The following is a 27,185-nucleotide window of genomic DNA, read 5'->3' on the forward strand; positions in this document are numbered from 1 at the left end:
TGCAACAGTGCACTAAATGCTCCCCCTTACCACTGAACTACTTCAGCCATATAGAATATAGTTTGACTTCCTCTGGATCAATATAAATCTAAATACAAATATAGTATGAGTATCTTAGTCGACTAAATTTAACACAGGTTGAACTCGATGGACGTTTGTCTTTTTTCATTTACATTTACTATTTAAAGCAGCAAAACATCTGCACAAGATCTTTTGTTGTTCTAGGATTGAAGCAGGGGGTCTCCGGTGCTCCACCCCATTAGTTTCAGCTCCGGAGATCACCTGTTTTCAGAGATACTTCCCTCCGTAGGAGGTGCCGGTATCTCTGCAGCCAGGGACCTTGTGTGCCTAAAGAAATGGTGGCGTTTAAATGTCCTGCGTAACGCGGGCCAATAGGAAGCTGTGACATCATCCATTGTGACTTTGACATTTAAACTACACAGAGATACCCGACTCCCGATGTGGAGGTAAGTATCACGGGAAGCAGGGGGCCCCGGAGCTGAAATGAATGGGGTTCAGCTCCAGAGACTCCATGCTTAAGAAAATATATATACAGACAGTCCTCGGTTATCCAACGGAATCCGTTCTGGAAGTAGCGTTGGACAGTGAAACAATTGTAAAGTGAGTTCCATGTTAATCAGTGGCGGTGAGCGTTGGATAACGCATTCCAGCGTCGAAAAACGGCCCTTAGGGTTGCATTGTAAAGCGTTGTATATGCCATTCGTTGTAAAGTGAAACGTTGGATAGCGAGGACTACCTGTATATATATGTGTGTGTATGTGTATATATGTGAACCAAAAGGAAAGAATCCCTAAGGAGCACACGGGTTTACCAAAGTTAATCACAAATTTATTACTTTTCACATAGAATATAAAAATACAATATGGAAATGGGTTTTTTTTTTAAAAAAAAAACGGCATGGACACCCTGCACGAATCCATAAAGATCAGAGAAGCTATATCCAAATCGGATCCAAATAATTGTAGTACAAAATTACATATTAATAGACATAGGATATGGGTTAAAGAAAAACCCCAGATGGTGTTCCCCCTATGTACAGTATAATGTCTGGATTAGTTACCAGATATGCAACACTAAGTAACCACAGTAACTACTATATAACACCACACAGCAAGGGAGGAAGGAGAGTGTAAGAGTAAAGTAACCAAAATGCAAATAGGGACTGTATCCCACTGTAGCATAGATATAACAAGTACTATACAGGTAAAACTCCTCACAAAATAAGGCTAACTCATATAAGCCAAAGGAGAGTAACTTCAACCTCATTCACTACTGAACACTAAGCTGTCATAGTACATAGTACTACATAGGCTCATAAAGGTGGTAAGTGATATAGAGAAGCGCAGAACTAAAACAAAATAAGCTTCTCTGTGCAGCTTTAAATAAACGATATCCAGAATATCGTGTAAAAGTGTTAGTGGAGAAATGTAAAGTGCAATAGAGTGCTGACACACAAAAAAATTAAACTACTGTAAGATTGACCCAGTGAAAGTGGTTAAGTGAACAAATCGGTCACATAGGTCTGCATAAAGATGGTCTGATCATGCGTGACTCTCTCTTAAAAAACAAAGAGGAATACATAGCATAATACAGTTTTAATGCACAAATGATTGGATTCAAGGGGGGTGGACACACTCACATTCTCCCGAAAAGTAAATCACAATGAGTGCTTTAAGGGCACACTCTCGCCACTCTGGGACTGCCTCTGGAACTGAAAGTCACGGTGTAAGTCCCCGTTTGCCGCCAGGATACTGCGATCCATATTGTTCATTTGCAACAGTCGGCACTTCCGCGTCTGCACGCATGCGCCGCCGGCTGCAGCGAGGACCTAGCCTTAGTCCTCAGACATGGTCAAAAAGACCGTGCTGAGGCGCGCTGAGGGGAAACATTATCCCTATCAGTGCGGCTTTAGATGGTGCTTCCGCACGCTTCCGCAGGCGTGCTGAGGCGTGTGGAACTTCAGCCGACAAGCCAATTTTAGTTTTCCCGCTGAGGGAAGCGCAGGGCCGGTCACGTGACTGCCAGAAGCCAATGGCAGTCCGTAACGTCGGCGCCGTGACGTGGCACACTAGCCCCGCTTCCCGCTCCGCCTCCCGAAATCCTCCCACCCGGCACATAAGCGCGCTCGCTGACGCTCATGCAGGGACAACAAAAATCTCCTGCTTGAGCAGGAGAGCATGAGCGTCAGCGCTGCCCAGCGCCGCTCCCTGCACCATGTCCCAGGCCTTACACAGCCAATTTAAAGTCTCATTACACAGGATGTGCCGTCTCATTGGCTGTCCCTGGGTGAGTAACAGGCTGTTCAGCCTATCACAGAGGGATGTGCAAACATCCTTAGAGAAATATATACAGTATATATAGATGATGTAGTGCATGGTGTTTTGCTGCTTTAACTATGTATAGTAAAATAACAAAAATATACTTTTTTGTTGGATGGACAGAAATATCTGGGTTTGGATAATATTCAGACGTCCTGGTAAGCAAGTCTATCTTTGCTGCTGCGTCCCTCTTTGTGACTACTCATAAGAGGTGCAATGGTTAGTTAATGAGGATTGTATCAAATGAGATTAGTTTCCTATTGAAGTGTGTTCAGTGGCCCTATTTACAGCAGTCTGCCACAGCCACTTATCACACAATGGTATAAATCAGGCCTGCCCAACTCGTAAAATGAGAAGGGCCGAACTGCTCCAAGGAAAAAAAAATTTGGGCCGCACGGGTTAAATCGTCATCATCATCATCATCATCATCATCATCATCATCATCATCATCATCATCATCATCATCATCATCATCATCATCATCATCATCATCATCATCATCATCATCATCATCATCATCTCTCCTCCAGCACCTCTCATCATCATCCTCATATCTCCCCCAGAACCCCTCACTATCAATCTTTACGATACTCCCCATCTACCTCTCATACCCCCATCTCTCCCCCTCACCCACACACATAATACTCCCCCTCCACATCAAACACACAATACCCCCCTCCACATCAAACACACAATACCCCCCTCCACATCACACACAATACCCCCCTCCACATCCCCCCAGCCCATTCCATGTCACCATCCCCCCCCCACAAGTCAGCATCCCCCCCATGTCTCTCTTCCCTCAATATGACACTCTCCCCCTCCCCTCAATATAACACACTCTCCCCCTCCCCTCAATATGACACTCTCCCCCTCCCCTCAATATGACACTCTCTTCCCCCCCCTGCAACTCACTTCACACCCTCCCCCTGCAACTCACATCACTCTCACCCTACCCCTGAAACTCACATCACTCTCACCCCCCCTGCACCTCACATCACTCCCCCCCCCCCGCCCCTCACATGTCAGCAGCCCAGCCCCCACCCTCACATGTCAGCAGCCCAGCCCCCCCCACACATGTCAGCAGCCCCCCCCACACATGTCAGCAGCCCCCCCCCACACATGTCAGCAGCCCCCCCCCCTCACACATGTCAGCAGCCCCCCCCCTCACACATGTCAGCAGCCCCCCCTCACACATGTCAGCAGCATTTTTTTAAACTTTTTTTTTTTTTTTAATTTATTTAATTATCTGGCGCCCGGCCAGAGTCATCGCGGGCCGCACAGAGAGGCCAGACGGGCCGCATGTTGTGCAGGCCTGGTATAAATCTATAAGTGAATGCAGAGGAATGCTAACTAGAATAAAGCAGAATAAGCAAAACAATTGTACCTATTTCCAGCAGATTTGCACAATTATAATTTTATTTCATGAAGATCTAGCCAATGACTAGTTACATTTTTTAAACTTTAAGCTAGCAGTGACGAACAATGAATTTGTTTGAAAAATGAAGATGCGTAACAGAATGAATGAACACAGCAAAAAAATCTGGCTGGCGGGGGGGATCGGAGCGGGGCTGGCGGGGGGGGGGATCGGAGCGGGGCTGGCGGGGGGGGGATCGGAGCGGGGCTGGCGAGGGGGAGCGGGGGGGGATCGGAGCGTGGCGGGGGGGATCGGAGCGTGGCTGGCGGGGGGGATTGGTGTGAGGCTGCTAGGGGAAGTGAGTGGGGACGTGTAGGGCTGCCGGCCACCTCTTCCCCCCCCTCCTCCCTATCGGGCGCGCGGGGGCCATTTTTTTTTTAAATTAGCGCAACCCCGGTTATAGCGCGGTCGTATCGGGTGGCCCCCGAGTACCGCGCTATAACGGGGTTGAGCTGTACTTTATTCTGTCATATACCTTGTTACTGTAGGTAGGCATATTTTGTGACCAGCCGGTCTTGGTTTTACATATCAAGACATAATAACAATCTCTGTTCCTTAGCAGGTCTAAAAATTAGGTAAATACAACCTCAGATAAACAACAAAACATGACATATTACACTGTGTCATGATTTATTTAACAAAAATAAAGCCAAAATGGAGAAGCCATGTGTGAAAAACTAAGTACACCTTATGATTCAATAGCTCATAGAACCATCTTTAGCAGCAATAACGTGAAGTAATCGTTTTCTGTATGACTTTATCAGTCTCTCACATCGTTGTGGAGGAATTTTGGCCCACTCTTCTTTACAACGTTATTGCACGGTCTGACCTTGGGGTGAATTTGGTGGGACGTCCATTTCTGGGAAGATTGGCAATCGTCTTGAATGTTTTCCACTTTTGAATAATCTTTCTCACTGTAGAATGATGGACTTTAAATTGTTTGGAAATGGCCTTATAGCCCTTCCCAGATTGATGGGCAGCAACAATTGCTTTCCTAAGATCATTGCTGATGTCTTTCCTCCTTGGCATTGTGTTAACACACACCTGAATGCTCCAGACCAGCAGACTGCTAAAACTTCGGCTTTTATAGAGGTGGTCACACTTGCTGATGATCAATTAATCAAGGGCATTTGATTAGCAGCACCTGCCTGCTACTTAGCATCTTAATTCCTATGGTAGCAGTAAGGGTGTACTTACACACAGCTTCTCCATTTTTGGTTTTATTTTTGTTAAATAAATCATGACACAGTGTAATATGTCATGTGTTGTTGTTCATCTGAGGTTGTATTTACCTAATTTTAAGACCTGCTAAGGAACAGATGATTGTTATTATGTCCTGATATGTAAAACCATAGAATTCAAAGAGGGTGTACTTTCTTTTTCACACAACTGTAAACATACACATGTATAGATATATATAGATATATATATATATATATATATATATATATATATATATAAACACACACACACACACATATATATATACACACACTTTTTTGTTTTTAAGATGTGTGTTTATTGTGTGTGCAACAAAAATGAAACCAGCGCACAATAAAATATACAATATATTAATGGTGCACAATAACTAATATTGAATCTAGTGTAGATGGGGCTAAGGCAGGAGTGGGGAATAAAATAAAGCAATAGGAAACGGCAGCTCGTCAAGGACTAGCCAATCCCTAAAACACATGAAAATAGCAACAAAAGGATGAGCGCACAATCCTATAATCCTTAAAAATGAATAAAATGTAATAAATGAATATCGGACATAGAGTGACCATGAACATATATGGAAAACTTGATTGTAATATAATAAAACGAAGTTGATGAATGCTGTGTTCAATTGGAATAGAGGAATAACCTTGAGGGTTTATAAGTCTGTATATACAGCGTTTGTCCTGAAATGTCCTCCTAGGATACTGATGGTAGGTGATAGTAAGTGACCCGTAGGTGACTCCAACTTAATCCCATATACAGAAATACTTCAGATGAAATGGTACATTGAACTCCTAACAGGACAAGCCTCACATGTACTGACTCGGAAAACGCTGGATTGCGCACCCGTCAGCTAGGGCTAAATGTCCCGAGGAGAAAGAGACTGTCTGTATTGTGAATCAATAAAGAGAAGTACCTGATGGAAGGCAGTGGAGTCGGAGACAGCGTCCCTACGCCGAGGTGATCTCAACACAGCTCCATTGGCAAGAACAGCGGCAATATAACAGTCACCCGTGTATCACGTCTAAACCTCCAGAGCGGGAGGTGTGGAGTCCACCGATGATAGTAAATCCGGCTACCACAATCAGGATGGGGGACACTCCAGGATGTGTTTACACTTTTTATTGTAAAGTTTGTTTTAGTACACTTTGTTACACTATAAATTGATGATTACATCCTACCTATTAGATTTTTTTATGAGGGCTATAAATACTCCTGCATATGTATGTATATATATATATATATATATATATATATATATATATATATATATATATATATATATATATATATATATATATATATATATATATATATATATATATATATGTCAAAAAGTATGCTACTGAGCGTGGCAAATGTATAGAACAGACAGGGGTGCCCAATGCTACATCAAATTGACAAAACATACTGGTTATGGTAATAAGTATAAAGAACAAATACTTAAATAATAACATTTTCTTGGTTATTTAGTCAAACCCTTTGGCCAAATCGTCATAAGCCTGCATACCACGTCAAGGTATAACCAAATTTGCAGGTCCTAACACTAAACTGTGAACCCTTCCTTTTACCTCTGTATGAGGGGAAACAACCTCAGTGGGTCTTGCCAATACAGCAAAATGAGAGAACCTTCCACGTTAAAAAGGCTGTCAGGGGTAAGTCTGTATTATATATGTATTTGTTTTTTTGTTATATATATATATATATATATATATATATATTATATATATATATATATATATATATATATATATATATATATATATATATATATATCAGTGGAAGCACTGAATGCTGGGGATAATGGTAAAAGGCAGGGTTGCAGACCTGCCTAAGATGTGTGCTCTCAAGTGAACTTTGAGGAGTAGGGAGGAGAGAGAGAATGGAGGTGGAGGCGGGAAAGAGTGAGGTGGAGAGAGAATGGAGGGGGAAGAGATGGCAATGAGTGGGGGGGGGGGGAGCACTTATGTCATTTGTTTTATAGAGTATTTTTTTTAATGTGTCCCGGTTTTACATTTGGAGATCTGGTCACCCCATTTATCCAGTGGCATAATTATGTTTACTTCCCTTGCATCCATACCCGTTTAATGCAAGATTAGATCTGATTGTTCTTTGAAGCTGCTGCCTGACATTGGGCACTATTGCTAAACCTGCTGTCTACGAGCACTCCTAAATCCTTTTACCTAATGTATCCCCTTTTTTAAGAAGACCGCAAAAAGGATTAGAAACCTAAATGTATTATTCTAATTTACATGGCATCAGTCATGTTCGCAGCGCGTTAAAGAGGGAGAGATACATATGATTTAAAAGTACAGGTGAGTTAGAACAGTAACGCTTTGAGTGCCCGAAGACATAGTCACTATGTTATGGGGTCTAGCACTCCAGGGGCCACATGACGTAGTGACTGTCATGACCACAGAGGGCTGTTTTTCCTTGTTAGATCACGTCCTGCGTTCCCTATGGAGAGCAGGATGTCCTCTGCCCTGTGAGGAAACGGCAGAGGACTCCTCTTCCTGAAAAATGGCTGCCGTGGTCGCATGACCGCACTGTGCTGGAGGAGCCGTGGCACTCAAAGGGTTAAACATGGGCGTAACCACAAGGAAAAGGCAATTCCTGCCCCTCAGTTAGCAATGTTTAAAAAAAATCTATATTTTTCAGAAGCCGGAAACTACCATATTAGAGCAATTTGTGTAATTAGGCTGAAAAATTAAAACAAAGGCAATTTTTTAAAGCAAACATTTTTCCTGGAACATCTAGGTGGGACTATGGCTTTAACCTTTACAGGACCCTTACGGGTCATGTGATCACTGTTGCAGCGATCACATGATGCAGCTGGCACCCTAATGCCAGTAATAGAATTGGAGACGGCCGCACTTTAGTTTGGAACCGGGCTGGCCGCTCTGTCTGACCTATTAGCTCGTTCACCCACTAAAAAAACAAGCCAGTGCCCATCACCTTACTGGTAACGTCATAAGGGTCTCAGGCTTTGCAAAAGGGACGTCACCAGGTACGCTTACAAGGTACGTCATAAGGGGACTGTAAAGGTTGATTCACTTGCTTTACTCCGTGTACACTGTTGCCTGTGGGATTTTGGCTCACTGATTTTATAATTGTAAGTAATTCAGGGCCCTATGGAGCTCTGCAGCAGCAGCTGCCACGCACAGCATGGCCCTGAGAACATGAAGCTCCTCAAAATGTCATTAAAGAGCAAAAGCGTCCCCACTCTGCAGACATGCACAAAGCAGCTTTTTGGTTGACTCTGTAAAAATGATGTGACATGGAGAAGCCTAATGTAGTTACAGTAATAAAGATTACTGAACGGGGACTGAGCGAAAGGTCCTTCATTGCACCTTTCTCAGTGAAGAAAGATGTATCTGTTTAAAGGTTCAGAGATAAAATCAATACATTTAATTGGTGTTGATTTGTTTGTCAATTATAAATGTACCTGCCAGCAGTGGTAATGTTGAGTAAGCGATATTACTAATGTGAAATGGAGAGGCGATTTCTTTAGAAATTATCATACATTCTCGATAGAAGCCCAGTTTCGCATATTTGTCTATTGGGGGAGTCTGATCCGCACTGTTTACTGAAGTCTTGAACTTTCTTTGGTAGCCGCTGACTGGTTTCATACGTTTTTAAAACGACGCGTTAACGTCCGAATGATCTGGTTTGCCCTCTAGCATTTCAAAAATCAAGATACTGTATATAGAGTTAGGCATGTTTTAGGGGGCATTTCCTGTCATATATTCAAGTGCACATCCTTTCATAATGATTTTAAGGTGTGCAATTATTATTTTTAAAAACATTATCACTGTTTGAAATCATATTTTATGCATATATTCTTTGGGCAGCAAAATCCTAATCTATTACTGAAAAAAAAATATATATATATATAAACAGTGTTCGACAAACCTATACATTTGCTCGCCCCGGGCGAGTGGATTTAACCCCCGGGCGAGTAAATATTGGCCCAAGCAGCACACGTTTGGTACTAGGTGGCGAGTAGATTTTTTTGTGTGGCGAGTAGATTTTTTGGTGATTTGTCAACCACTGTATATAAATATATATATGAGAAGCAAAAAGTGTAGCGCCAGAGTAGTACTGTGATAAGATATCTATAAGTGGACTATAGTGACTAATAATATGGATTGGAGTGTATATAGTGCTATAAGTATATACAAGAGTAAGAAATACAATATCAAATAACATATAACAATATTATCTACTAAACTATATAATGAAACACAAACATATTAAATGAAAAAATAAAAAAGTGCAAAAAGTGCATAAAAAAAAAAAATGAATAAATAAAGTCCAACCAGTCCTTTGATAGTTAGTCCATAAATGGAGGTAATTGATGTAGACAAGGGGGTCTTTGGGCTGCTCTCACATGGGATTAACCACCTCCACGGATATCTAAAAACAGAAAAAGAGAGAGAGCGCACGCCCCATAGCATAACACTGTATGTTTATTGTAAAAAGGAAGGGAAAGAGGGGGGGGGGGGAAAGGAATCGCACTCACAAGATAAAAATGATAAAAAGGCAGTTTGTGAATATATATCAATACCATCCGGTTCTGTATAGCAGAATAGCGTCTCTGTGGACTCCTTCAGGACTGCCAGTCGAAGTCACCGCTCACCGGATACCAGGGGTGCCGTTTGCCGTCTGATTGCCGTCCAGAACTCAGCTCTCCACTCCGAATGGCCGCCGTAAAGTTCCCACGCTAGGTTTGGCCTCGTGCGCGTGCGCAGCGTCGTCGTGACGTAATTGCGCTCTCGGTATCCCTGACGCGTTTCGTCACCACTGGGCGACTTTCTCAAAGGGCTGATGGTGTATAGGATGAAGTCCTGCCCATTTATAGCCAGTCCATTGCTTAGCAACCCGTAATAGGGTAATTGTTTAACCCGTAGTATGCTGATAGGGTGGTATATGCAAATGCACTTATTAAAGCACATACTTTAAATGACTGACTCTATAAATGGCAGATCAAGGACAAATTATATGAAAGGATAAACACATATTGTGGGAAGGATCTAGAAAACATAATACTTGTATATATAGAACATACTCAAAGCTCAAATTCATTACTAAAACAATATAAAATAAAATAAAATATTTTAAAAATGATTCAGTTTGATTTCCTGGACTAGAGGACTGAAATAAAATAAAATGTAGAATAAAGTAAATTAACCCCTGTTGTCTATCAAATACTATACATTATATATATAGTTATATACAAAGATATATTATTATAACAGAATCTTACATATAAAAGACACACAAAAATAAATATACAATTTATTCATGTACAGTTCATACACTGCATTACCTGGAAGAAGGTCCCATTTAGAGGAGCGAAACGTCGGTTGGTTGCAGTGCCGGTATGTTTTAATACATATGCTTTTGGACTATAAGCGCGGTGTGCTGTCTCTTTTTGCCAGTATTCTATCTGGTGAACTTGGTTTATATATATATATTTATATATATATATATATATATTTATAATACCACAAAAGCTAGGGGGGAAAATGCAGGGAGCTACAAAGATTCACAGCATATAAAGAAAATGAAGTCACTACACCCAGCATACAGTGTTTTTCTGTCTGGTAATGTCAGAAAAATGTGGCAGTGTTGCTCTTTCTGCTTGATTACAATGTACCAAGAGTCCTAAAGAATTGGTTATACAAAACACCTCTCTTGTACAAATTTCTTGTTTATTTTGCTTACCAATATTATACCCCCCTTGTAAGCGATTATTTTTATGTATGAGATAATTAGGTATAGGATTCCAGCAGAACAGTAGTAACATTTTCTTGGAAAAGAAAATCATTTTTTTTGTTTATGCTCGCAAAGTAAAAGTAAAGTTCTCTTCAGCTATAGTTGGGAATGACGATGTTCCTCCGCATTGAAATCTGAATGTACAGTACTTGCCCACAAATAAATGAGTCCTGGCTCCTTCCGCCTGTGCACAAGTCCTGAATTGCGCCCGTCTTATGAAACCTTTTGTTTTTGCAGCGGTGGCTTGTAATGGGCCGGCTGCAACAGCGAGCGGCTTTTGACAAAGCACGAGAGGATTCTGTTAAAAAGTTGTGTTTAGTAATTGTAGACGTCGTGTCAGAGCAGAACTGACTGGGAGCTGAAGGATTTTCTCTGCGAGACGAGTTGCTGAGCCAGCAGGGACTCGAGTCTCCTGGGCCTGCCGCGCTCTCATTAAGATTTGCCGCCAGCAGTGGCGGTGTTTTGCCAAGTATGTGACGTCCTGTTATTGTATGCTTGGCTTGTCAGCCCACAGCTTTCTGACACTCACTTATGTCACCCTTTTTATTCAAAAAAGGGAAGGCGCTTTTGATAATTTGACAAGACAAGCTCTTAAACGATCTAGGTCATGGCCTTCCCTGTCTGTGATTGTGAACATATTTCCTGAAAGCCCTGTCACTCATCACAGCAACATTTTCTCCCAGGGAGCGCACAGGCTCGGCCTGAGTCTCTTGTCAGCTCATACGTTTGGGTTATTCATATCAAATACTGTAGCTTTGTGGTTTTTTTTTTTTTGTTTGTATTTTATTTTTTTTCACTCCCTTCACTTTTTTGCAAATACTAGCATGTTAGTGCGGCTAATCCTTTCTCCAGTGCTGTGTTCCCAGCAGGGTTGTGTACATGGGCTCTCTAGTACAAGGCAGACAACTGGCCAAGGCAAGCTGAAAAGGAGGGAAGGCCGCTTAGTGGGGTTTTTGTGTTTGCTCACTGTTGTGGAAATACGAGAACTGGTGGCAAGGGCCCTGCCTATTGAGCACTCGAGTCTCGCTCTGCTGTCAGGGGCTGTTTAGGATTGAGTGTTTTATTTTCTTTGATGTTCATATTTGAGAATGGGGAAGTGGGAATTAAACAACAGATGCACTAAGCCGTTTTTTTTTGTGGGGTTGTTTTTTTTACCTCTTAAAACAACAATTAGCACCTGATAAAATTCCATATTGGGGCAAAAAATGCACGATCTCGATTCATCTGGGATGGGGGATTATTTTCAGAATTTTTATGAATGCCATGCACCTTGTTTGCTTTAGTATTAGTTGAGGCAAAAACATTTCAGTGGCTAGTGAGGTAAAAAGGTGTGTGTGTGTGTGTGTGTGTGTGTGTGTGTGTGTGTGTGTGTGTGTGTGTGTGTGTGTGTGTGTGTGTGTGTGTGTGTGTGTGTGTGTGTGTATGTAAGAAAGTACACCCTCTTTGTATTCTATGGTTTTACATATCAGGACATAATAACAATCATCTGTTCCTTAGCAGGTCTTAAAATTAATGCAACCTCAGGTGAACAACACATGACATATTACACAATGTCATGATTTATTTAACAAAAATTAAGCCAAAATGGAGAAGCCATGTGTGAAAAACTAAGTACACCTTATGATTCAATAGCTTGTAGTACCACCTTTAGCAGCAATAACTTGAAGTATTCGTTTTCTGTTTGACTTTATCAGTCTCACATCGTTGTGGAGGAATTTTGGCCCACTCTTCTTTACAACGTTGCTTCAGTTCATTGAGGTTTGTTGGCATTTCTTTATGCACAGCTCTCTTAAGGTCCAGCCACAGCATTTCAATCGGGTTGGGGTCTGGACTTTGACTGGACCATTGCAACACCTTGATTCTTTTCTTTTTCAGCCATTCTGTTGTAGATTTGCTAGTGTGCTTGGGATCATTGTCTTGTTGCATGACCCCATTTTCGGCCAAGCTTTAGCTGTCAGACAAATGGCCTCATATTTGACTCTAGAATACTTTGGTATACAGAGGAGCTCATGGTCGACTGCAAATTTCCCAGGACCTGTGACTGCAAAACAAGCCCAAATCATCACCCCTCCACCACCGTGCTTGACAGTTGGTATGAGGTGTTTGTGCTGATATGCTGTGTTTGGTTTTTGCCAAACATGGGGCTGTGCATTATGGCCAAACATCTCCACTTTGGTCTCGTTTGTCCAAAGGACATTGTTCCAGAAGTCTTGTGGTTTGTTCAGATGCAACTTTGCAAACCTAAGCCGTGCTGCCATGTTCTTTTTAGAGAGAATAGGCTTTCTCCTGGCAACCCTTCCAAACAAACCATACTTGTTCAGTCTTTTTCTAATTGTTCTGTCATGAACTTTAACATGCTAACTGAGGCCTGTAGAGTCTGAGATGTAACTCTTGGGTTTTCTGCAATTTCTCTGAGCTTTGCACGGTCTGACCTTAGGGTGAATTTGCTGGGACGTCCACTCCTGGGAAGATTGGCAATTGTCTTGAATGTTTTTCACTTTTGAATAATCTTTCTCACTGTAGAATGATGGATTTTAAATTGTTTGGAAATGGCCTTATAACCCTTTCCAGATTGATGGGCAGCAACAATTGCTTCTCTAAGATCATTGCTGATGCTTTCCTCCTTGGCATTGTGTTAACACACACCTGAATGCACCAGACCAGCAAACTGCTAAAACTTTGGCTTTTATAGAGGTGGTCACACTTGCTGATGATCAATTAATCAAGGGCATTTGATTAGCAGCACCTTAATTCCTATGGTAGCAGTAAGGGTGTACTTAGTTTTTCACACATGGCTTCTCCATTTTGGCTTTATTTTTGTTAAATAAATCATGACACAGTGTAATATGTCATGTGTTGTTTATCTGAGGTTGTATTTACCTATTTTTTAGACCTGCTAAGGAACAGATGATTGTTATTATGTCCTGATATGTAAAACCATAGAATTCAAAGAGTGTACTTTCTTTTTCGTGTGTGTGTGTCTTAGACAGGTCTGCAACACTGCCTTTCACTATTATCACCTAGCATACAGTGCTTCTTCTGCAGCAATAGATTCTGGGAAAATACATGCAAATGAGCACACCGTGTCACCTTTTGCCTGAAATCCATTTTTACATGGAACCCTTATAAGCTAATGCTTGCTGTTAAAACAGTTTTTGAGTGGTTTCTCTTTCTTTGCATCTGATTCCCAGATGCTGGTTAATATAGAGCATTAGCTTATAAGTGTTCCATGTAAAAATGGATTCAGGCAAAAGGTGAAACATTGTGTGCTCATTTGCATGTCATTTCCCAGAATCCCATGCTGCAGTGGGAGCACTGTATGCTAGGTGATAATGGTGAAAGGCAGGGTTGCAGACCTGTCTAAGACATGTGAATGTGCTTTTAAGTGATCTTTTTATTTGCTATATGGTACACAGTGGAGGTTTCTTGTTGTCTTTTTCACCCATATGATGTGTGTGTGTGTGTGTGTGTGTGTGTGTGTGTGTGTGTGTGTGTGTGTGTGTGTGTGTGTGTGTGTGTGTGTGTGTGTGTGTGTGTGTGTGTGTGTGTGTGCGCGCGCGTTTATGTATATTCATACACACACATACATAGCCACACCTTTGGTGTGTATGTGTAACATTAGTGAGCTCAGACTACAAGATAGAATAAAGTCAAGGTTTGTAGTCCCGTCACTGCCAAAGAATACAAGAGTTGGTAAGTGACTTGCTAGGGTCCGCTATGAAGAAACAGAACAAACATCTTCTTGGTAAGTGTTGAACTTACTTATAGAACAGCCCTTATCCTTCACGCATAGTGCAGAAGAACTCTGAGGAAGAGATTGACCACTATTTGTAACTTAACACAACACAAATGTCTCTATATTATATATACGTGTGTGTGTGTGTGTGTGTGTGTGTGTGTGTATATATATAGCGCCAGTGTGTACAATACATGTTTTTGTACAGTAAGTCAATCTTAGTCGAATTGGTTTCTGAAACACTGAGAGATTAAGGATCACATTTATTTACGAAGTGGTGCTATTGCTCCTTATTCGTTTGAATGGCCTGACTTAGTTAATGAAGAACGAGGTGACACCTTTACTGTAAGTGTTGAATCAGTCATTTAGTTTTTTGAAGCCTGGATCTAATGCAAGTAATCGCTTAAATTAACTCGCCACAGGTCACAAGTAGCTGACACTAGCATTGTAAAATGGCTTTCCTGCTGGAGAGAGAGTGACATTATCATTAATCCAAACTTTCTTCTTAAAAAAGAAGCCCAGAACAGAACCAGAGCCTGATTTTACTTCTAAAGATATAGTTAGAGCAATTATTTATGTAAAAAGCTATATTCAAATGCAAGTGCTAACTGTACATTTAAATATAAATGAAGTCATGTAAACTGTTCACATCAGCTGAAGGGGCTACATGATGATAGGACAGTCAAATATTGCCCTGAGAACATATATTAATGAAGGAATGGGGGTTATGACGCAAAATTCTGATTTAACACTTCCCAGTAATCTGGACACCCGGATTTGTTACATTTTTGCATTTTATATTGGGAATTATTATAGTTGCATGACTAGCATGTTTTCCTTTCAGCTGAAAACAGGAAAAATAGAAATCTTCGATTAAAGGATACTGACCAGATGTGGTCACAAAGTGGAGTACGTCCTGAAAGGGAACAACCCATGATTATTGACCTCGAGCTGCAGTCCACAGTGCGCCATTTTGGGATGACATTTTTCTAACACGCTCTCTTCTTTCACTTTACAACTCAGTTTTTATATTTAGAATGTGATGCTTCATTCAGAAGAGATGAGTGGTTTTAAATGTTACGTGCCCGGAAGGTTAAAATGAAGCTCTTCCCAGAGCCCATTGCAGTCTATAGGTTACCATAAAAACTTTAGAAGCTAGAGATTAAATCATGTTTTTTAGCACTAGAATTTTTTTTAATTATTTTTTATTTTCCAAGAGCTGGACATTCACAGAATACAAAATAGTAGCATTATGTCATCTTAACTCATACAATAGTCTTGTGGGGGAAAATTGCTGGGGTTTTTTGTTTGTTTTTTTTAAAGCACAATTTTATGTACAAGTACCTTTACCTTGAAACAAACATTTTAAAGCAGTAGTACAATCAATATCCTACATGTGTTTTTTTTTTTTTTTATAAATCAGTTCTGTAGTATGTGAAAATATAGACATTTTTAATGTTTCTAATGTAGGAAACATTTCCAAAGTGACTGCCCCCTTCCCCTTCTGACAGGTTCTGGCTCTTGACCCCCGCTCTCTCTCTGGCAGTGCACCAATTGTATCTAGTAACTGCCCAGTCAATCATATTCCAGGAACTACATTGCCCACAATGCTTTGCAATAACTGAATTAAATAACCCAGAGCAAGCGATCGATTACAGGAGAATGGATCGATCTGCAGCTTAGCTAATCACTTGTCAGTGTGCAGATTGTATTGATGCACATATTGAATGGGGATTTTTTTTTTATTATTATATAGCAGCTTTAATGATTTCAAGTTTGTTTCATTTTATTTATGTTGGTAAAATAAAACCACTGCTAATTTCTCTTACAGGACATATTGGGCTTGCTTCTTAACAAGAGTATATGAATTCTATGCTTTCTAAATTCTGAAGTGCCTACAGTATGTATTGTTCAAACACCTTTTTTTCCTGTGATTAAGATTACTTTTAGCTGGTTCAGATGCTGATGAAATAAATAAAGCAAAAATAGAAATAGTTTCTTAGAAATGAAATTGTCCCCGTACAAAATGTCTTAGTTTACTTGGGGTTCACAGGTGAGAGAGAGCCATAGTAATTACATATTGTTGTGTAGTAGGTTCGTTTAACATATTGCCACTGCAGCAATAAAAGGGTTAAAAAAAAATCCACCTCATTAAAATAATAATTATTAAACCAAGCGTTCTCCGTCTCCTCCCCGCCTCCTCCTAATTGCCACAAAATATGGAAAGGTCATGCGGCGTGGTGGCATTTTGCCAGCATACGACAAGTCCGTAATTGTGATTTTTCATCCATGTTATTCTGTAACAGTGTGGTAATCGGAAACTAACCAGAACTAAAGTAGAAATAACGTGACTCCCTTTATCTAAAGCATCGAAAATGGTAAAAGTGGGCAACTTAGACGTTCTTTCACGCTGGCCCTTAACCCGGTTTCATCCGGAGTGTCTCGCAATGTGTTGTATTCCCCTCTGACGGTAAAAGGCACATTTACTGTGACTGAGAACAATATGTTTCCCGTGATCAATGAGGTACATATCTGTTTATTACAGTATGCACATTTCTGGGATTTTTCTTTAACCATCCAATGAAATATGAGGGACCTAGTCACCTTTACGGTGTCTGCTCCCTTAAAACACAGGGGGTTTCGTTTTATTTTTTTGTCTGTCACAAACACTTTTTTGGTCAAAGGAGGTCTGTGTTTTAGTTTGTATAAATGCACGCTCACCAAGCCTGGAAAGAAGAAAAATAAAGTTGGGTTATCATTTGATTAAGCCACAGATGCTTTAGACTGGGTTTGAGGGCCTGTTTTTATTTCCTCATGCTAAATGTTACATGTGTTTCATGTGAATGATCCAAAAGGTCAGAAGAATGAATGTAAGGTAGGATTATTATTTCGAATGATTTTCAGACGCATGTAAGACACGCTAGATCTTTTCTGCAATAGGGAAGGGGTAAGCTGTATCCTCGTGTTCACATGGAACGCAGTCCTGCATTGAAGACGCATTACCACTGATCGCAAATACCACACAAGCTAATACTTTGCATTACAGATTTCTAACTGCAAGTTGATAGCTGTTCGGAATGACCATAACTAACACGTCTTTTAATGCCAATCACTGTTAGCACGACAGAATAAATATATTTAGTAAAAAAAATGATTTGACGTGTATAATTTATATGTATATGGCATTGCAGTGTACACGGTGTTGTACATAGACATTTTCAAACGCGTTATTTCCCCATTGAGCTTTTGGTGCCTTAGTGCAGGGGTCATCAAAGAGCAAAAATATGAGTAGCACAACAATTTAGAATTTTTCAAAGAGCCATAAATATATTTTTACAAGTACGGTTGATTTAACCGTCATCACATCAGGCTGCCCCCCCATCATTATTCCCCCCCCATCACGCTGCTCCCCCCATCACATCAGGCTGCCCCCCCATCATTATTCCCCCCCCATCACGCTGCTCCCCCCATCACATCAGGCTGCCCCCCATCATTATTCCCCCCCCATCACGCTGCTCCCCCCATCACATCAGGCTGCCCCCCCATCATTATTCCCCCCCCATCACGCTGCTCCCCCCATCACATCAGGCTGCCCCCCCATCATTATTCCCCCCCCATCACGCTGCTCCCCCCATCACATCAGGCTGCCCCCCCATCATTATTCCCCCCCCATCACGCTGCTCCCCCCATCACATCAGGCTGCCCCCCCATCATTATTCCCCCCCCATCACGCTGCTCCCCCCATCACATCAGGCTGCCCCCCCATCATTATTCCCCCCCCATCACGCTGCTCCCCCCATCACATCAGGCTGCCCCCCCATCATTATTCCCCCCCCATCACGCTGCTCCCCCCATCACATCAGGCTGCCCCCCCATCATTATTCCCCCTCATCACATCAGGCCCCCATAATCTCATCTCCACTGGCCCCCGATCATCATCTTATCCTCCCCCCCTCCCAGGTCACAAATGCTGTCCTTACCTTATTAGGCTGCTGTCCCAGTCATAACTGTGACGCGCTCCCGGCGGGGGGGGGGGGGGGGGCGGCGCGTGCACAGCGCTAACCGCGATCTGAGGGGAGAGAGGGAGCTTGCGACGGAAGGGGGCGTGGTTGGGGATTTGCGGGGGCGTGGCCATTACGTCACGCGTTGGGTGAACCGCCAGTGGGGGCGTGGCCACGCCTCCGTCGCAAGGTTTGAACTCAATTTGATGGAGTTGGAAAAAACCTTGCAGCACGGCGCGGCTGCACCTTCAGCGTGACGGTGCGTACTGGGCCCAGCCCCACTGAGGGGCGGTGCTTACACGCACAGCGCACGCCACGCGCACAGGCTGTTACTGGGACTGCAGCCTTAGGCAGGATGCAGACTTCTGTCGCTGCCGGGGTTTGTGGGCAGGGTGTGTGGGTTCCGCTCCCGCTCTCCTCTCCATTGGACCTGCCCGGCCACCGTCCAGTCTCCAAGCACCGTTGCCGTGCTCGCGCCGCCGCCGCCCACGCGCTTGCTTCTGCATCGTCCGCCGCCCACGCGCTTGCTTCTGCATCGTCCGCCGCCCACGCGCTTGCATCTGCATCGTCCGCCGCCCACGCGCTTGCTTCTGCATCGTCCGCCGCCCACGCGCTTGCTTTTGCATCGTCCGCCGCCCACGCGCTTGCTTCTGCATCGTCCGCCGCCCACGCGCTTGCATCTGCATCGTCCGCCGCCCACGCGCTTGTTTCTGCATCGTCCGCTGCCCACGCGCTTGCTTTTGCATCGTCCGCCGCCCACGCGCTTGCTTCTGCATCGTCCGCCGCCCACGCGCTTGCTTCTACATCGCGCCTGCCCCGCAATTCCAAATCCTGAGGAGAGCCGCACGGACGTGCCCCAAGAGCCGCAAGTGGCTCGCGAGCCGCGGTTTGACGACCCCTGCCTTAGTGCAGAGAGAGGTAAAAGTTCCCAAAGTAACGGACCTGACTATAGGAATAGAGTTCCCCCTGTTTGAAAGATGCCACCTTAGCCATGAGGCCACAGTAATGTCAATAGAACATTATTGCTGATGGAGTTGTTGCTCTTGACTGTAGTTACTATAAGATATATTAGAAATAGCTACACTGGTGTTATCGTTGGCTATTCAAGTTAACGCATTTGTGGTTATATGTCCTTTCTTCATTGTTTTGCCTTTTTAAAGCGCGGTTGTCAGCATATTGATACAGTGGCTACATGGATTTGTCTGTATTTCGTAACCACGTTTGCTTTGCCATTAATTAATGGGTGTAAATAAAACGTTAACAGACTGATTCAGTTTGTGTTCCCCTTTTTGTGGAATAAAGCTGAAATATATAGGAGGAAAAAACAGGCAAATAACACAGCCTTTAGTAAACATGTTGCTGAGCATATTTTATGATGAAAATTTTTGTAAGTAATATTGACGTGTTAATGAAAAGCATATTTTCTTTGGTGCCACATACATGAGTTCAAACTCTGTTTGAGATCTGACAGACTTCACTTTTCGATGATACACTTAAAAGCAGAAGGCTGGGGTATATACTGTACAAATATTCTCGTCTCGGTGCACAAGTAATGGTAAATACCTTAACTGCATCGCAATTTGTACTGCAGAAAAACAAAAAACACATCCTATATAGATTTTATGCAAAGTTGCAGAACTAAAACATAAACTTGTTTTCCAAAATAGCATAAATTCTGAGTGTATTGCATAATAATATTTGCGTGCACATTAATTGAACATGTATGATGTTCACTGGGTAATTTGTAAACGGAAACCATTAACAAAGTGAAGGAAAGACTCCTAAAACTTGGGAAGTTTCGGGGGAACGGAGGGTGGCGGCTGTTCTGGCTTACTGACAATGGCAGGGTGTGTGTTAAAGCAGTGTAAAATTCAATTAAACTGTGCAGCCAGGTTTTTTGAAGCTGAAATACAGACTCTTTCAGTTAAGCTGCTTCTTTCCCTGTGACCGGCACCAGTGGATGCTGTGTTATGCCAAAACCAACAGGCTGTAAAGCACCTTGTTTCATGCTTCCATCTGATCAATAATGTTTTCTATTCCAGGCTTGCCCAGAAATATGGAGGCAGTACCATCTAACTGTAAGTAGAAACACCTTTTTTTTGTTATTTATTTGCTCTCACGCCCAGACTGTTTACTCTTCCATGAAGTTGCAGCCACAAAAAAAAAATGTAGTGAAGTGCCCTCAGTGGAAAGATAATCAAAAACTGAATTTTTTTTTTTCCCCCTCTGGACTGAAGCAGTGGAGTGATCCCTGTGTTTATGTGCATTGTTTTAAGGTGGCTGGTTTTTGTTTTTGTTTTTTTTAGTAACAAACAAAAATGAAAGAGCATGTCAGAATTAAGAATTCAGAATGAAGAAAATCACTTCTATATTGAAGCAGTAAGATGTCTGCTCTCACAAACATGTGTGGTAGATGACCCTGCATCGGCCCATTTAGTGTTATTACACGTCACATACTAATACATTACACAGTGTTGTAAATACACGGTTTCCTAAACACGAAAAGGAGTGAGGCGTTTTTTTATTAGACTAATGATACGCTCCGATTAATGTTCTGAGTTTTCCTGAAATTATTGGAATCCATCAATTAACATCATATATCTATCATATGTTATACATACATACATGTATAAAGCTAATACAAAAAAATAAAAATCAAACATTTTGTGGAGAGGTAGGTAAACTTACAGTAACTTCACAGGTGGTATCCAATTAAAGTTGAGACTAGTCGGTCTTTGTTTACTGAACACAAACAAAGTAACTTCTTCCATGTGTGGGATTTTACTAAGTGGACCGAATAGCTTCTTATAATAATACCCATCTGTTACTTTGCTAATTTATTCACTTTTTTTTTGTTCGTTTGTTAATCCTTGCTCATTTATTTTGCTCTTTATAGTATGGTTGTTTGCCTTCAAATAACAATCGGAAAATGCTACGCTTACTGATTTTTACATGTATGCGATACAAGTTTTGGGCAAGGTTGGAAAGGGAGGTTTAGATCCTTTTGCCAGTGCAAATATAGAATTTTCTACGAGGAAATGCTTTCAGCCATCTGTGTAATCCTCACCCCGATATGTCACATCTATATTCACGTAATGATTTAATATGGGATATTATAGTTATAATATATTCTATCGTACCCTTATACACCTGAGAGGCCTGTAGATTGCCACTTATCACAAATACCACACAAGCAAATACTTTGCATTCTGGAAGTTTATAGCAGTTTAGACTGACCATTAAACATAATTTATTTCATTTCCTATTCTGTGAAGAAAAAAACTTTTAACTAGATTAAACATGTTGTATATCCTTAATTACTCAGTGCTTGTTACCACAATTTTGTTTGTATTTTTTTGTACATGATGTTTATTTGACATTGATTGGTAAGGAATATTTTGTTATGCTGTTGTAGTTACTTGCCATCTAGAGTTATACTCTGGCGTTTTATGTTGTATTTTGGTTAGTTGTCTGTTTTTTTATTTACTTTAATCAGCCACTTTGCTGTAACCAAATATTTTATTAATGCCTAGTAATAAATTGCAGGATGTATGTAAGAAATAGTCGTGTCAGAGTGCAGGAAAATATGCCAGTCTAAAAAAAAAAAAATCATTTTATTGTGTTTCAAAAATGTGATCTGGTTACGATATTTAGTACAATTGTTGATTTTAAGTGTGTTCACCTAGGGATTAAAGATGTGTTGTGTATGTTTATAATATAATGCTATTAAAATAAAACCTAATTTGCTATGCTTTTACTGGCGTTGCTAATAGTGCCATCAAGCTGGCAGGTCAACTAGCAAAAATAATTTTATCTGAAAGGAAATGTTGCACCTCTGATTTACCATGTGACCAAACATACCCAACAAAATGAACAGCTCGACACAACTGTTGCTTTTGTATGTTACTGGCATTATTGCTAAGAGAGTGACATCTACTGGATTGTAGAGGAATTGGCACATTTCACCGCTCCCGGCAGAATAAACTCAAACAGTGGCTAATGGTCCTTACCCAGAAATAATTTAGAATAAAAGTGAAGGATTAATCACTATGTTTATGATGCTGCGTTGATGAAGAGACCTAGTTGTGACATGATATTGATTCACACAGCAAGTGAACTACTTGACTGCTGCTAATGTGATGGTGATCAATGAATTATTATCATCACCGTCGTTTGTGAGCAGGGTGGCTGCATTTGTTGTGGTTCAACGCAATGTGGGAGAAAACTATGAATCATGATCTCAATAATTCATACAGACACACCTCTATTCCAGGAGTGCCTAAGCGTTTGTCTATGCGCATACAGTAGTAGCAATGTTCATCTCATGTTGAGGTATAATAGTCACATCCGGAGAGATAATCGCTTTGAAAGGCCATTAACGTTCACAAATTACAGACTCCAAAATGACGGGAGCGATCAGTGTTTCTCTGACTGCTCGCCCTTTATTTTGCCGTAACCCACTAATTATTCACACATTGCACATTGCCAAAAAAAAAAACTACGAGTCAGTCAAACAATTCGCTAACACGACCCCAACTTCTTATTACTTGAAATAATACAATCTGACGCTCCCCTTCCCTTATTGTTTTCATTTCTATTGTTAATACGTTGGTTGGCATTTCTGGTGGGGGTTTTTTTTGTTTTTTTATATAGATAAAATAAATAATTCAGATGTAAAAACAAGCGTTTTAATTTTTTGAATCAACAGAAACAACCTTTCGGTACTTGGACATATTATAAATTGCTTTACTTGTGTTTACCCTTTATACAATTACTCAGAAAGCCGTCGCTTTTTACACTGGGCATTTTTCCCTGGCACCATTCCAATATTTAATACAACGTATATAGTTTTCTGCTTTGCATGCCTTTTTTTTTTCTTGTGTGCGCCAGCCAATCACTTGTTAGTGATATATTTTGTTAGTGGTATATTTTGTTAGTAATTAAATACTGCAGATTTTTTATTTATTCTGCGAGCAGTTGATCATAAGATATTCTGTGAGGTGTTAAGGTACAAAGTACATACAGTACATATCAACTTAAATATTACATTATGTTAAAGGTGGTGGTTGGTAGCAATTGTTTATATGTACCGGTTATTATGCATATTATGTTTACAATTGAAATTGTGACGAATAGCTTTAAAAGTATTGCTTTTTTGTTCAGCTTGTAATGTGTAAACGGTAGCCTAAATAAAGAGCGTAAATCAGTGCAAAAATGTCAGTATTTTAACAATGTTTTATTTTAAATTCAAATTTATATAAACATGCAGCAGCTCCGGTGCCAAGACTGTAATGCATATATTAGCCAATAACTTCAAGTAAACCGTGCCTTGTCCATTTTTTCAGTTGACATAAAGTGATGAGAGCGTGTTCATTGCCAGGCCTACACTGTAATAGAATTGACTGATCTCTATCTGCGATAGAGCAGCTTTTCGTGTACGTTCAGGACAGACAAGGCAGAAGAGTTTTTTTTGTTTTTTTAACGATATGTAAGAACTTTTCAATGTTTAAAATGTAGTAGAATAGGCGCTTGCCGTCGTTGTGGCTGTTACCTAGAGCCGTAGGGCGCTCTTGCAAGCATTCTCCTCACTGCAGTGGTAAATAATTGTTCAGTTACGAGAGCACAGTAGTAGCCATATTTAATGTGGCTCTCAAACCATTTTTTGTGCGATGAATTTCTCAGAAGTGCTAAAATAATGGTATTCATTGTACGGTAAGAATAGATTTTTTAAGCAGTGCTTGCGTGATTCTTGCTAGGATTTAATTAGTTAACAGAGTCGTCATGCAGTTAGAAAGATCACAGTTAATCTTAGTAAGGCTGGGAAGTTTTGATGTAATTATCATCCACTTACATCTTATTCTTCAATTTAAAGTGCTTGATTTGACAAAGGGGGTCATTTAAAGGGTGGGGGTTTACTAGTCACGCAATTAGTTTTTTTATATTGTTTTTTCAATATGTTGAAACACGCGTTGTCAAAAATAGACCGTGCGTTACTGCACACTCATTGTTAGCTGATTTGTCTTTTAAAAGCGTCATTCTCTTCTACTTGATTATAAAACTTTCTATATATTTTTTTTATTAAGCAACTTTAATTTCACTGTAGTATTCAACATTGCACTACAGAGATGTTTGTTTTTCAGTTTAAATCTGCAGTCATAACTGCTCAGCATACTTATAATAAAAGCCAAAATGAAACGGACTGATGTTTTTCATTTAAGGGTATGTATATGTCCTATAATTGTCTATTTGGACTAAATATATAAAGATATCACCGAATACTGAAGTATTCTTTTATTCTGCACTATCGCAACTGAACTAACGCGGCTATTTCTACTTCATTCTATATTTGTCTCAGACTTTTCCTTGCGTTTACCAAATCCTTTGCCTACAAGGCAAGACGATTCTATTTGCTTTGTAAGCTGTGTGTCTCTTGATATTTATTGAGACGTTGCGTCCAGCTAAAATTCTGCAGGAGTTTAAAAGGAAAAAAAAAACAATCCCTTGTCCTTTGTTGCTAATGTAATCACTTCATACTGCATGTTGACTCTGCACAAGGTTTTACCTTTTTTGTTGAGCGGATCTGGTGACTTCGAAAAACCATGCGAGTTAAACATTTTATTCGATCACATTTAATTAAATCTGACGGGTGTGTCTGTGCTTCAATTCATATATATTTTTTTTAATACTTTTCTGTTGTACATTCAACTAAAGGGTCTTTTCCGCTCTGAATAAGTGGTGTCTCAGAAATGTTGCCTACGCCCATTGTTTTTTTGTTTTGTTCCGGGCTGCCTTGGCTCTGCATCTCCATTAGAGAGCGCACTGCTGCTTATGGGCAGCCTGGAGGAGAGTGTTTTTTCTAAAGAATGGATGGATTGCTACATTCAATCAGCAAGCTGTTAACCCTTCTCTGCCAGAGGAGTGCTGTTCTCTGTGCAAATGCAGTCAATGTGTTATTTATCCTGCCTTCTATCAAGCGTGTCTTTTGTATACCCCTTTTGTATCTACAGCGCTCTCACACCTAAAATCTTTCTCACTCCCTTCCCCACACCGTCACAATGTCCTTCCCCTCAATACCCGACTTACTACAATCTAGGTTCCTACGACTTGGTGCCCCAGCCATTGCCAAACCAATTGCGTCCATAGTCAACTCTATCCTGTCTGCAGGCCATATCCCTAAGACCTGGAAAACTGCCAGAGTTGTCCCAATCTTCAAAAGTGGGGACAAAAACACTGTCTCAAACTACAGGCCAATCTCACTTCTCCCAATTCTATCCAAAGTAATGGAAAAATGTGTCCACTCCCAATTAAGCGATTTCTACACCAAGGCAAATTTCCCTAGCCAATTCCAGTCTGGGTTTCGTCCCAAACACTCCACCGTAACTACCCTGCTAAAAGTTTGCAATGAAATCCAGTGTGGAATGGAACGGGGACAACTCACTGGTGCAGTATTCCTAGATTTTGCAAAGGCTTTTGACACAGTTGATCCTGTTATCCTGCTTAACAAACTCCAGAGCTCTGGAATAGGGAAACATGCTTTAAACTGGTTTCAGTCCTACCTATCAGGAAGATCCCAACATGTGTCCATCTCAGGCTCTAACTCCAACCCCCTGGATATCACCTGTGGTGTCCCGCAAGGCTCTGTTCTGGGGCCCCTACTCTTCTCAGTGTTCATTAATGATCTTCCCACAGCTTGTAAGGAAGCCTCAATACACATGTATGCAGATGACACAATCCAAATGCACACAGCCATAGCCTCTCTGATCTTCAACACATACTTCAGTCTGACTTTTTGAGACTCGAAAACTGGATTTCCCAAAACAAACTGTTTTTAAACACTGACAAGACTGTAACAATGGTATTTGGGACCAAGACTAAATTTGTAAAGATTCCAGTGACTGAGCTCCTGATTAGAACCAACGCTAACACTACCCTAACACCTGTGACTAGTTTTAAATACCTGGGCTTATGGTTTGACTTCCCATTTAACATTCGGGATGCACATTTATACCCTGACAACCAAGACCTATGCCAAACTAGGGGTACTTTACAGGAACAAATCCTCCCTAAGTCTCCTGGTCAGAAAGCGTATTGCACAGCAGATGCTAATGCCAATTATTGACTATGGAGACATAGTATATGACTCGGCTCCTCAAACCCACCTTAGCAAACTTGACACCCTCTACAATTCAATTTGTCGTTTTGTTCTCCAATGCAACTATAACACACATCACTGCGAAATGCTCAAAGAACTAGATTGGTCATCACTAGAGTCTAGGCGCAAAGTTCACCTTTCCTGTCTCACCCTCAAATACTTTCTGGGCAAACTACCCAGCTACCTGAACAAGCTCCTCACCCCTACCACATACAGCACCTATCACCTGAGATCAGACTCCAAAAGACTACTCATGGTCCCAAGGCTCAACAAAGTATCCGGACGTTCCTCCTTCTCCTTCCGTGCACCCCAAAACTGGAACAACCTACCAGAGACTCTCATATCCACCACCAGCTTAAGTTCTTTCAAATCTAACGCTGTCTCACACTTTAATCTGGTCTGTAACTGTTTCATACGCTCATAATATATTTTCTTTAACTGCACGCAATGTCTCTGTATATAATGTATACCTTGTTCATTTATGTAACTGTACTTGTAACCATGTATTATTTGTTTTACTCTGTGCTCAGAACATACTTGAAAA

General features: G+C 41.1%; 1 protein-coding gene across 4 annotated transcripts in view; it reads left to right on the forward strand.

The window, feature by feature from the left end:
* ZCCHC7 (zinc finger CCHC-type containing 7) overlaps positions 1-27,185 on the forward strand; it is a 174,623-nt gene that overhangs the window by 95,853 nt on the left and 51,585 nt on the right. For all 4 annotated transcript variants that reach the window (XM_075602594.1, XM_075602625.1, XM_075602615.1 and 1 more), the window contains exon 6: positions 20,532-20,567. In XM_075602594.1, coding sequence (XP_075458709.1) covers positions 20,532-20,567 — 36 coding nt within the window. The remainder of the gene's footprint in view (positions 1-20,531; positions 20,568-27,185) is intronic.

The sequence above is a fragment of the Ascaphus truei genome, chromosome 1 (assembly GCF_040206685.1).
Source record: "Ascaphus truei isolate aAscTru1 chromosome 1, aAscTru1.hap1, whole genome shotgun sequence".
Taxonomy (NCBI): Eukaryota; Metazoa; Chordata; class Amphibia; order Anura; family Ascaphidae; genus Ascaphus; species Ascaphus truei.